Source organism: Natator depressus, chromosome 10 (assembly GCF_965152275.1).
Source record: "Natator depressus isolate rNatDep1 chromosome 10, rNatDep2.hap1, whole genome shotgun sequence".
NCBI lineage: Eukaryota > Metazoa > Chordata > Testudines > Cheloniidae > Natator > Natator depressus.
In genome coordinates, this window is record NC_134243.1 from 66,826,914 (window position 1) to 66,840,000 (window position 13,087).

The 13,087-nt window shown below is 42.9% G+C and overlaps 1 protein-coding gene across 1 annotated transcript in view; it reads left to right on the plus strand.

The window, feature by feature from the left end:
- Nucleotides 1-11,518: 11,518 nt before the first annotated feature.
- Nucleotides 11,519-13,087, plus strand: part of MEX3B (mex-3 RNA binding family member B) — a 4,817-nt gene continuing 3,248 nt past the window's right edge. Inside the window, exon 1 of the mRNA XM_074966438.1 lies at nt 11,519-12,945. Within this exon, the coding sequence (XP_074822539.1) occupies nt 12,693-12,945 (253 nt within the window). The 5' untranslated portion in view covers nt 11,519-12,692. The remainder of the gene's footprint in view (nt 12,946-13,087) is intronic.

Sequence of the window (13,087 nt, forward strand, 5' to 3'; positions counted from 1 at the left end):
TAAAACAGAGATCTACTCAAATCATCTGACAATTCCAGCAAGCTTTAAAATGCTTTAAAATATAACAAAAAACATAACCAGGGCCCACAGGTCAGTACCATTTTTTTCAAAATAATCTTTAATTACTTAGTGTCTTTATTTCCTTCTTTCCCCTCCCCTGAGCTGTGTTACTTTGCTGTGCTCAAATCTCTATTACACCAAAAGGGACAAACTCCTGTCCACAATTACATCCACGTGAGCCTGTTAAAGTCAATGAGGTGGCAGGAGTGTAAAAGGACAAAATCCTAGACCAGAAAATTTCAGTAGTTCTAGTTTGTTATGGTGATAAATATTTGCAGAAATACTTAAGCCATGTTAACATTAACAAGGAAATGGCTTACCTGCCTCTCTTCTTTTTTCATAAGTATGGCTTTTGTTTAAATCTTCCCATTATTTTCTTCAGCTAGAGATGAAAGAAAAGTGGATTCGACTGTATCTTCAGACGGTTATGAGACTTCTTAGCATTGGAATCTGTAGTGATCATAGCTTGCATGTCAACACACGGTCCGCTATGCAAGACTTGACCCCACCCAGGCTGCATTAGTAACACTTATTCCATAATGCTTGGAAAACCTGCATTTCAGCATAAAGGAAGAAAATCAAAACTTGTATGATTCTGAACCTAATTTCAGGAAGTAGAAATGAAACTTTCTCCTTCATTTGTTGGTACAAAGAAATGCCATTTAAAAACACATATTTTTATTCCGTATTTCATAATCAGGAAAAGAATGCAGAGTTGACATCTTCTAGCAGTCAGTTTATTCTCCTAATTATGTTGGTTTATCACTCATGCTGAAATGAATATTAATCCCCACAGTAAATGTAGCAGTGTGATCTGTTCAGGAAATACTTGGCCAGCTTTTATAAGGACACTGTTTCTTCTCTGAAGTCAGAGATTTTTCTTTCTGGGTGAGATTCACGTACTCTGGATTGCACAAAGCTCAAGTGAATGTGTGCTAGAATCCACCCTTAATACTCACTCTAACTCCAAAACTCCTCAGTGGCTTCTGTTCCAGCCTAGGGTTCCACACGCCCTGGAACGAAGACAACATTATCATCTCTCCCTCTAAATCCCATCTGTTTTTATTTTTTTCAGGAGCGAGGGGGGAAATACTAAGGGTTCAGTGGGCACTGGAAAGAGCCAATTCCTTAGTATGCACTATTGATGAAATTGTTCTCTAAATGAACTCTGGTAAAGATAGCATTTCCAAAATTCGAAATGAAATAATGTACATACAAGCAACACAAGATGAGTGCACATTGGGATGATAGGGCCAAATAAACAAACAAACCTTAAACGAAGCATGTGAATATTGGATTTCCAGAAAACAGAATTAATCAAACATGAGACCGTTGCCACTAACCAGTAGGACGTGAGATCTGAAAAAGATAGTGCAGGCAAGTATATGACCAGGCTTAAGATGTCATTTGCTTTGGCCGAATAACCAAAATCTTAACACTTTCCCACAATCAGTTCCAAAGGAGCATAGGATTTGCTGTGCTGTATCAGACTATTGCTCTCTTACATCTGGTATTCTTCCCCTGGCAGTTGAAAATTCCTGATGCCTCAGAGGAAGATTTAAAAAAACAACAACCAAAAACCCATGAACTAAGGGCAAGAATACCCTGAAGAGAGAATTCTGAGATTCCCTTTGCAGCATTTCTTCAAATCATTGTACTGGGGTGTAGGGTTTGCCCACTGGCCTCCTGCAAAATGAATGGGGGATGTTACCCCCAAACCACATCAATCTCCGGGGATCTGCTCAAGGCCCATGACTAAAAATACAGAGGACTGGAGCCCTCTCCAGCTCCATGAGGGGAGGGGGCAGGCCATGATAATGTAGGGCTAAAATAAACCATAACTCCTCTTTATTACTGTTGTCTTTCACCAGTGCAATGAAGGATCAAATTCATCTGAAGTGCATAAATACAATAAGGCCCAAATTTTGAAACACTTGTGTGTTCCCACCTTAAGCATGTAAAATCATTAAAGGAGGCACATTGTGTATTTGTCCCCTTAAAATGGACATGTGCAAAAGGTACAGGTGTGTTTGAGAGTCTGGACCTAAATATTATTGTCCTCACTAAACCCCCTACACAATTGGAAGCATCTGTTCAAAAGAAAGCTGGGAATGAGCTAGCACAGGTGACGTGTACCTGCAGCATGGGGTTAAAGTTAACATACTAGGGATGGACAGCTTGTATTTCTGCTGGTTTGGCACATAAAAAAGGCTTCAGATATTTGTTCCTTCAATGCTTTTCAGAATAAATGTTCGTTTTTAAAAACTTTCAAACATGTAGTTAAAAACAAAGCAAATCTTTTTTCCTGAAATAGCCTGAAGGATAGAGCCATTGATTCTAACGAGTAGGCAGATTTGGTATTGGGGTTCTAGGTTCTCTGCATTATTGTTTCATTGGCTCATTTTGTTTCCTCCCTATCAGCAGGGATAGGAGTGTTCGTGGCAATTTAATTCCTTGCAGATGTGGATCTGTGGTGACAAAAATTGCCTGTCGTTCTTGCAGTCTCTCAACATCTGCTGGGGTAGAAGAGTATGTGGAACAATAACTCTCCAGCAGATGCAGAACTGTAGGGACAGTAGTGTCTGTGGTACGAAAATTTTACCAAAAAATACAGATTTGTGGAGACAGTAGCGTCTGTGTCACACAAAACTTTCCAGCCTCTGCTGGGACAGTAATGTCTGTGTTATATAAACGTGCTCTGCATCTGCTGGGCCAGTGAGAGAGAGAGAGAGAGAGATGTATTGTACATGTCCAATTTTAGATGTGCAAATCTCATCTAGTGCCGGTTTCTTTTTCAGTTATTTATGCAGAGCTAAAACGAATCATCCAGTGTAGGAAGAGTTACAGGTATGGGGGAATCTTTGTACAGGAAAAACATTATCTTTCAACTACCCAGAAATACTGCTCAATTTTCTGCTAGCGAAGTATTAATTATTAATGGCATCATTCCCCTGAGCCGTCTGCTTAACTCCAATGATATTCTGGCTGCCATAAATGCTTTGGGGCATTGAGAGTTTCACAAAAGAAGTATATTTCTTCAGAACTGCCGTGTGCCCATATCCAGCATTCTGACCTAGATCCACACTTCAAACACTCTTAAATTCAGGGCTGCACACATATAGGGTTTGGGTTCAGGCCCACATCTACTTCAGACCTGGAAAAGTGTCAAGAAGGACCAGTCCCCGTAGAGAGAAACTCAATTCAGAATTGAGGGATGTCATGCTATCGTAAGAAAGAGTGGCATTACAGTTGGATACACACAGGCTCAGGGGTTCCCTCCCCCCACCTCCTGATTATATATTGTGCAGTACATTACCTAGGCTTTTTAAAATAATTTTTTGTGTGGACACCAAAACTGATGATGATCAAGTCTTACCAATTAACTCATAATCCTTCCCCATCTATATATGACTGAACTTCAAGCTAAAGGTCAGTACTATGGCAAGAATTAAATCCCATCAGGGAATTTGGGTCACTATCACAGCATCCTCTTACTATTAGTAGTAGTGCAGTGTGTCTAAAGAGCTAGGCACTGTACAAACATATAACAAAGAGATGGTCTCTGCTGCCAAGTGCTTGCTCTCTAAGCAGGAATAAAGGAACCATTATATTCTGCATTTCTTGACATACTCTTAAAGGTGGTGGGGACGAGGGAAGAAAACAAAGGTTTTTGCATGTGATATCACCATAATTGTGACCTACCATTCCAGAGATTAAAACTGAGGAAAAGACTGAGCTCCGCATAAAAACACAGAAAATTCTTTTTTTTTTTCCTGTTAAAGCAAAATCTATTATTATTTATTGTACAATGCCCAAGAACATGCTAGGTGCTCTACTGATTTGGGCCCAAATCCTGAATTGGGAGAGGTAAGTGTAGACCCTCTCATGGTTTTGGGGAGCCCCTGGGCTTTCAGTAGGACTTTCTAATGGCACGGGGCCCATCCTGGCAGCTCCCAACACAAGAGCAGGGTCTTAGAATTGTGACATTCCCCAGGGGTATCCAGGGATATGAGGCACCTCACCACTACCTGTCCTTAGCATAAGGAACCTTGTCTGTGCTTGCTGTGGATCAGCTCCCTAAAACCAATAGCCTCTGGCAACACAAGTACTGCCTTCCAGGTTTTCACAGGCCTTGCTCCCTCTGTGCAGTTAGTGAAAGGCACCTGCCAATCCCAGAGCCCTCTCTGAGCATTCCTTGTCCATTCCCTTAATCACTGAACACTCACAGAACTACCAGGCCAGCAGTTCCCAAAGGAACAATATATACAGCAGCTTGTAAGATTCAGCTCAGGACCAGCACTTTGCTTAACACCACAGCACTGAGGTATATTTATAGTGAAAACAAGAATAAGTTTATCATCAAATACCAGATGCAAGAGATAAAAAGGATATTGGAAACTAAAGGTTACCTATAAAACAAAATCATAACATGCTTTCTAGAGACTTGTCAAGGTTCTTTCCTCACTCTGAACTCTAGGGTACAGATATGGGGACCTGCATGAAACCCCCCTAAGCTTATTTTTACCAGCTTAGGTTAAAACTTCCCCAAGGTACAAACTATTTTACCTTTTGCCCTTGGACTTTATTTCTGCCACCACCAAGCGTCTAACAGATATATAACAGGGAAAGAGCCCACTTGGAAACGTCTTTCCCCCCAAAATCCTCCCCAAACCATATACCCCCTTTCCTGGGGAAGGCTTGATAAAAATCCTCACCAATTTGCATAGGTGGACACAGACCCAAACCCTTGGATCTTAAGAACAATGAAAAAGCAATCAGGTTCTTAAAAGAAGAATTTTAATTGAAGAAAAAAAATAAAAGAATCACCTCTGTAAAATCAGGATGGTAAATACCTTACAGGGTAATCAGATTCAAAACATAGAGAATCCCTCTAGGCAAAACCTTAAGTTACAAAAAGACACAAAAACAGGAATATACATTCCATTCAGCACAGCTATTTTATCAGCCATTTAAACAAAACAGAATCTAATGCACATCTAGCTAGATAACTTACTAAGTTCTAAGACTCCATTCCTTTTCTGTTCCCGGCAAAAGCATCACACAGACAGAGAGAGCCTTTGTTTCTCCCCCCTCCAGCTTTGAAAATATCTTGTCTCCTCATTGGTCATTTTGGTCAGGTGCCAGCAAGGTTATCCTAGCTTCTTAACCCTTTACAGGTGAAAGGGTTTTTCCTCTGGCCAGGAGGGATTTTAAAGGTGTTTACCCTTCCCTTTATATTTACGACAACACTAAACATAACTAACAGTAACCTTCTATCTAAAAATGTTTGTTACTCAGAGTCCACTTCAGCATTTTCAACCAAGGCTGGTTGAAACCCCATTTTTCTGAATGCAAGCACGCTGTCCATTTACTTCCTAAGTGCAGTGTACCAGGGTGTCTGCTTCCAGAAATACCCCCAAAGTTTATTGTCTGTATTCTTAGACAGGATAACTCCCTGTGGTTTGCTTTTTCCTGTGTGCTGCTTCCCTTTTGACTTTAACATTGTCTTTGTTTATAACATTAACATTTAACATTTGTCTTTGTATATAAATGGGCATCTGTTGTGTTAGCTTACAATGCTTAATTTACATCCCGACATAGAGATACACATTTTTTATTTCCTATTTTGAGAAAAACTGGTTTTTCACCTTTGTTTGTGACTAATAACTGGATACAGACTTTAAAACATATTTCCAGTCTCTGTATATACATATCTCCTTACATAGTGTCTGTATATACATTAATATCATTGTGAAATATCAGTGTAACACTGGCTTTGAGACCTCGCATAACATTCTTTGGTGAATTAGAATGTACACATCAGACTCATGAGATTTCTGTAACCTCTCTGAACCCCTTTGCCAGTTGGCATTCAGAGGTTCTTGGGTCCCAAGAATAAACCAGATTCTTTGCCCAAGGAAGTTGGAAGCTAAGTGCCTGATCCTGCACCCCTGATGTACATGTGTGCTGCCATTGATTTCAACAGGACCACACACGAGTATGGGGCTGCAGGAATGGGCCCTAAACAGACAATATACAAAGAGGGGCAGAGGGGATTCCCCCTCCCCTAGTTTTTAACCCCTTGCCAATATTATTGTTACATTCTCCGTTACTTAAATTTACTATGCATTAATTTACTATGTTCTTCTGCTTAAACTACAATGTTCAAAGTGAAAAATGAGGAAAATGTAAAATGATGGAGGCCGTTTTAAAACTTGGAGAGAATTTAAAGTAAGCAGGCAACCTGGGTTGCTCGTTTATGTGTTATTGTAAAGGTGCATTTATCCTTTCAGAAGTGGTTTTCATGTATTTTCATGTATAATCATTTTAAGCAAAACTGTAAGTTTACAAGGCAATTACAACACCCTGACCATTGCTCTTAGCCATGTAATGGAAAAATGCATATAAAGGAAAATACAGTATATGATTTTTTTTATAGTGTGTGTCTCAACTTCAATCTTCTGAAACCAAATCCATGCAGGAAAACTGTTAACCTAAAGACATTTATATATAACATATCCACATATCTATGGCAGTAGGAGGATGAGAGACACAGCTCTATTTTGTTTAATGTGATTCCAAACAGATAATGTGGTAGCGTGACCATTACCAGCCCACTGCCATTCTATGGTTTGGGGATTATTTTTGCTCTTTCAGAAATTGTCCTAAAGGGTTGCTTTTAATTTGGACAAAGAGTTCTGAAAATTAAAGGAAAGTTAATTATATAAATACGGAATTCACAAAACTGAAGCAACTGCTGCATTTCTAGTTGCTTTCTTATAGTTTATTTCCACAACAGTATAGTTTGAAAAATCTCTAAACAAACCATAGTGTAAAGTGTCTGGAATAATAATAATCCTAAGAATAACTTGTGGATACATGATTTGATAAATATTTACAGTTGCAGTTGGTTAGATTCTGGGATGAGCTGTTTGTAAATATCTAGAACTGTCAAAGGGTGGAGTTGACATCATTAAAAGAAAATAAATTCTGACCCAATACTATTCTGTGATTTCACTGTTGAATGTAGGTTAATAAGCATTCAATAATAATCCTGACATAAATACTATTGCATAAAATACTATATTTTAAGAAATGGTGAAACTTGTTTGGCTACAGATTGCTAATTGTTGCAAGCTCCTTTGTATGTGTTATGGAACTGCATACATAAATTATGAACAAAACTGCACTCCTAAATTGATTTGACTATCTGGCCCACAGTGCTAAGGATGTTAATTTGCAAGATTATTGCAAAAAGATTTTTCCAGTAATTGCACTAGCGTAAAATACAGTATACATGTTGTGTTGTCTTAATATACATGGAGTCAGAGGGGATGGTTTAGAGGTGTAAATCTGGAGTTTGAAATACCTGTTGGTTAAAGTGCCTGTATTGAGATACGGTACTGTACTCTTTAAGATGAGACTTTAAAAAATGGAATGGACATTAGATCCTAATGTTATTAATGATTTATATTTATAGGACTACCCAGATGAATTTAAGGCTCCATTGTGCGAGATGCTGTACATTTATACAGCAAGAGACAACTGCTGCCTCAAAGAGCTTACCATCTAACTAGACAAGACAAACAGCTGGAAAAAGCAAGTATTAACTCATCTTACAGATGGGAAATGGAAGCACAGAGAAGCTAAAAGGGCTGAGAATGACATTCTGTCCCCCGCAGTCCCCAATGTGCTTGACCAAAATGCATCCTCCCCTCTTGTAAACTGGTTGGTTGATGCATTTACCCCAGAGGCAGGTGCTTTCCAGTAATTCCATATGAATAGAGTTTTTAAGTGCTTTAGAATTTTATGGTATGAAATATGCACATCAAAAATATTTTAGTTTAGTGTCTTTGGTTATTTTAAGGGACTGAATTGACCCTGAACAGTTCCTTGCATTCATAGAAGAATGAGGATCCACATTAATCATATATATTTTGGTCACTACCATACAAGCACACAACCGTATGAATTCCAGATTCCATAGAACCCTGTTGAAACTCCCCACTCTCTCCGTGTATGCCATGTTCAAATGCACATCAGTGTAACTTTTTTCTCCCTTAGTAGATTACTCTCAAATGTTTCCTGCAACAGTATAAAAGAAATAATGATCAAGATCCAGGATCTTTCCCTGGGATTCATGGCAGGCGAGAAACACTGCCTCGTAATTAGTCCCCAGAAAATGACCTGCACTAGATGTATCAAAATCATTCTGCAGAGAAGGCTGAACTAATTTGAGTTTGTGGACTCAGGCTAAAAAGAAAAATTAGAGCCATTTCAAACCTTAGTTTGACTGAGAGTAGAATATGCGCTTTAGGGGGGGGGGGGGAAGCCTAGAGTTGACTGTTTTTCTTTTCCCTATTATGTGGGGCAGGAAAGGCTAGTAACAAAGCATTTCTCTCTCACCTTTGGGCAGAAGCCCAGTCAGAGAGCAGGCTCAGCCCATGCAGGAAAAAATGCAAGGATTACACAATGATGAAAGAAATCACATAAAAATGCAAAGAACAGGTGGCATCCCAGGCACGAGTCTAGTATCTCTTTATGAGTGATCCTTTCGCTTATGCTACTATGTGAAACCTTAAAAGTCAGGGAGAAGGAAAAGCACTGCAGGATTTCACTGCTAATACCAATTCACCCTTTTGAACTAACTGCTGTTCCACCCCCTTGTATATGCCACTATTCAGCCCCCGATACGTGGAGAATCATTTCACCTCCGTACTTCGGTTTGTGTTTCAGTTTCGCTATCTATAAAATAGGGATAGTACTTCCCTACCTCACAGAGATACTGATCTTTCATCTATGTAAAGCACTTTGAGCTCCTGGGGTGAAGAGCCTAACAGAAGAGAAAAGTATTGTTTTTATTTGCTATTACTAGCAATTATTGTATGGATGCATTATTAGCAAATGTCTGGTTCATCCTGTTTATCTCACAGTGTCTAAAAAGATGTCCAATACTGAAATAGCTAAGAAGTTTAGGGAACCTTGAGGAGATCTTATAAGAAAGGTCTTTATCTATGCATTTTTTTTCCTATGAAACCCATCACTGGTATCCATAGCAGTGAATAACAAATGTGTAAAATAAGCAATCTCTTGAATGGGAGTGTTTCGAACATGTCATGAAACCCAGGGAAAGATCCTGGATCCTGATCATTATTTCATTTTTACTGTGGTCAATAAAATTGATTGTTAATCAATCAGGCCATGGGAGTGGGACAGGCACTGTAGAAGGTTCATCTCCAAAGTATGTCCTTGCTAGAAAACAGGCCATTGGAGCTTTGCTATAAAACATGCAAACATCCTGAGGAAATGACAGCAATTTGCAATAAACCCTAGGTGTAAACAATTACCTGTTACTTGTTACACTTATTTATACAGGCAGCTGGCTAAACAGACACACTACTCACACGTCTTTGCCCATCAAACGCAACACTGGAAAACAATTACTAGTCAATTTCCCTGAAGTCAGAAAAAAGTCAGTCTTGTGGTACATGGCAGCTGGCAAGGAAACTGAGTGAGCAAATGTGGGTACCTATAGATGTATTTTACAAAAACTGAAGGATAAAAATAAGTAAATGAATGGTGGCATTTTTCTGAGAACAGTGACACTTTTCTGGCCATCCACCATCAGATCTTGAAGTCTAATAAGGTACTAGGTGGATATGATGCTTTAGTGACTGGTCAGGGTGAGACCCTAGGGCAGGACTTGAGCACAAGTCACAACAGGGAGACACTGAAAGAGATAATGCAAACATGTCTCTAGCAATTCCAACAGATCATCGCCCAAGGGGCAGGCAGACACAATTTGCTTTGCCTTCCCGGGCATTATTTTACCTATTTGCATTTTGCCATGTTTGGTGTTTTCCTTCCAGTTTGATTCTATTAAATAGAAATGTTAAAGTTACAGGGCCAAGCCACTTCATAAATATTTACCAGTCACATTGTAGACCGTAAATGATTGGCTTTACCCCTGCATGATAATGAACTAGTAGAAGGATGATTGATGAAGAAAGCGTCGTTTTATTTGTGTCTCATACAGCACACACTGACACTTGTATAACAATAATCTCATAAAGTACAAGATTCACAAACTCCATGAGATTGTCAGGATAGGCCGGGATGGCGTCTTGGAGAAGCAGCTATTCCTTCCAACTGCTGTACGGGTAGGGCATTTTTTTGTGCTTTTTGTGCTGTTCTATTCCAAGGGGCATTTGTTCTTAAACCTCATGATCCAAATCATTAGGATGGAGAAGAGGCCCTTTGCAGGCACGGTGGCCCATTCCTGCGTGAGGTCTGTCTCCGTGTGGGCCACATTTCTCCTCCTAGGAGCCATCTCACTGCAAATATTGCATCCCTTTCCCCTCCATAGGGTATAGGACTTTGGACTGTAATCTCCTTCTCCTCAGGTGGCTCATATTGTGGGCGCTGCACTCCTCTCCTCTGTCGCACTAAGGTCACTGCAAATAAACATCCGTTTTAAAAATTCTACTTTGAAGAAGTGTCCAGTAGAACCTCAGTAATGTGCAAATCGGTCAGCTTTGCAGACCAGCAAGTGTCAGGGTGGCCAGCTCTTTGCCCTTCCTAAAGCGATGCACCCCAGGGCTGATGGGGGAGCTCTTGCTGCAGGTGTCCTGGGTAGGCAGTATGCACCGCGGCTGGAGTACTCCCTCCCCAGGAAGGCTGTGACTGGGCATGGTTCCCCCTTTGCCTTCCCCAGGGGTTTTGGGACCCTATACTCCTCCATGGGGGCTCTGTCTCAGGGGAGGCGCTGCACTCCTGCCCTATCAGTACTAAGCCCACGCGGAGGGGTGTGTCTCTTGTGGGTGCTTTGCCCCCACCCTGGGGTGTGTGGCTGGTAGGTGCTCCACCTCCTTGCTGGGGGGGGGGTCTATCTCTCTTAGGGTGCTATGCTCCGCAGCCCCTCCAACCTGGAATCTCCCTAAGATGCTGTGATCCCTCCCTGGGGGCTCTCACTTCAGGCGCTGCGCCCGCTCTGTGGGGAATCTCGCGGGAGGTGCCTTGTTCCCACCCTGGGGAGCGCGGGCCCCTCCCCTAGAGGGGCGCGCGCCAGCAGCTGCACTGGAGGAGCCGCGCCGCGCTGACAGCTCCTCACTCGGCGCCGGCTCGCGCTGTCTGCGGGGAGCGCGGCAGGAGTCGGCTCATCCCTAACCCTATCGTGGGAGCCCAGTGCGCATGACGGAGCAGCGCCAGCCGAGCTGAGGGGGCGCAGGCGCAAAGCCAGCCGGTCCGAGTAGGCAGCGGGCTGCGCTCTTCTGTCTGCTCGGCATATTCACAGCCGCGCTGGGACTCTTTGTACTGAAACGACCGGCAACATCAGACCTACCTGGGAATTTGGGCTGCAGCCCTGTTGCAAGCGGATTTTTCTGCCGTGAGATGTTGCCGCACCGGGGCTGTTCCTATTAACTAGCTTGGAGGAGTGCAATGCAATATATTTCCCCTCCGGTGTGAAATCGACTGTTGTCTCTTTCCTCTGTTGTTGTTGCATTGCAGTATGAGTCTGTTGTGTGATGAGTACCCGTTTAGCAGCCAGTGCACGGTGTAAAGGACGATTGCATTGTTCTCCTTAGTGGCTGGCTTTCAGATTCTGCTGTCACACCCCCTTGCCCTGAGTCTCTCTGCCATTGATGAGTGTGAAACTCACTCAGTGGCTGCTTTCTGCCCGGGGAAACGTTTCATCAACCAATGCAATGCACACAACTGGCTGCTGTACAATAACCCACCCCCGCCAAGAAGCACCTTTAACTAAGGGATTTATGACCAGAAGGGGGAAAAAACGTGGGTTCCTTTTTGGAAGGTGGGTGTGTGGAAGATGGTCCATTAGGTTAATCGACCTCCGGGCCGGCCTTTTGTACAGTCGATTAAAACTAAAGTCGGTCTCTTTAACAAAATAATTAACACACAGGAAAGGGAAATGTGGGGAAAGTGATGCATGCAAGGTTGAGCCATACAAACCAGTGTCGAGAGTCTTTATTGTTCTGCATTAGACAACAAAGAGAGGAGTTTGCCTGGAGGGGCGGAGGAAGAAGAGGGAGTGGGTCAACCAGCCTAATGCCGGCCCCTCTGCACTGTGCCTGTCCAATCGCCTCACACAGCGATAGTGTCAGTAGCATTGTGCTGTCAGCTCTTGCCGCTTACGCGGCGGCTCCCTGATTCCCCCCCCCGCCCCCCTCCAGTGCTGTCTGGCTGCAGCAGTAGGTCAGACCGAGGAGGGGAGAAGAGGAAAAAACGCTGAGTGAGTGGAGTGGAGTCTGGGAGGGGCTCCTTAAAGAAACGCTGCCATCGCTTGGCATTGTGGCCAGCAAGGAACTCAAGGGGGGGAAATCATCGGAGCTCCTCTCGCTGTTCTTCCCCCCACCCCACCCCCAGCCAAAAAAAACTTCGGGGGGGAGTCGTGGGGGGGGTGTGCTGAAAACATCTTATAAACCGGATTGCACTGAAAAAAAAGATACAAAATATACAAGCAAAAGGCAACTGATCCCCGGTCTCCAGCACTCGCGTTCCCTCCCTTTCCTCCTCTCCTGCTGGCCATCTGCCTTGGGTTTTCCTTTGTGTCTGATCTTTTACTACTGAACCGAGTGCAGGAGGAGGAGGAGGGTGGAACACACACCGGGACTATGCCCAGCTCGCTTTTTGCAGACATGGAGAGGAACGGGAGCGGCGGTGGCGGAGGAGGTGGTGGAGGGGGAGAGACCCTGGATGACCAAAGAGCCCTTCAGATAGCCCTGGATCAGCTCTCCCTGCTGGGGCTGGATAACGACGAGACGAGCTCCATCTACGACAACGAGCCTCGGAAAAAGAGCGTGAACATGACAGAATGCGTCCCGGTGCCCAGCTCCGAGCATGTCGCTGAGATAGTGGGGAGGCAAGGTGGGTAACTGTATGTGAGTGTGTGTGAAAGATTTTCTCCCCTCCATGCTGGCTGGTCCGTGTCTGAGATGCGACACTGGCTGTCCCCGGTAAAGCTGCAGTGTTATTATGGCCAGTACTAGGTTTCCCCACAGACAAAGAA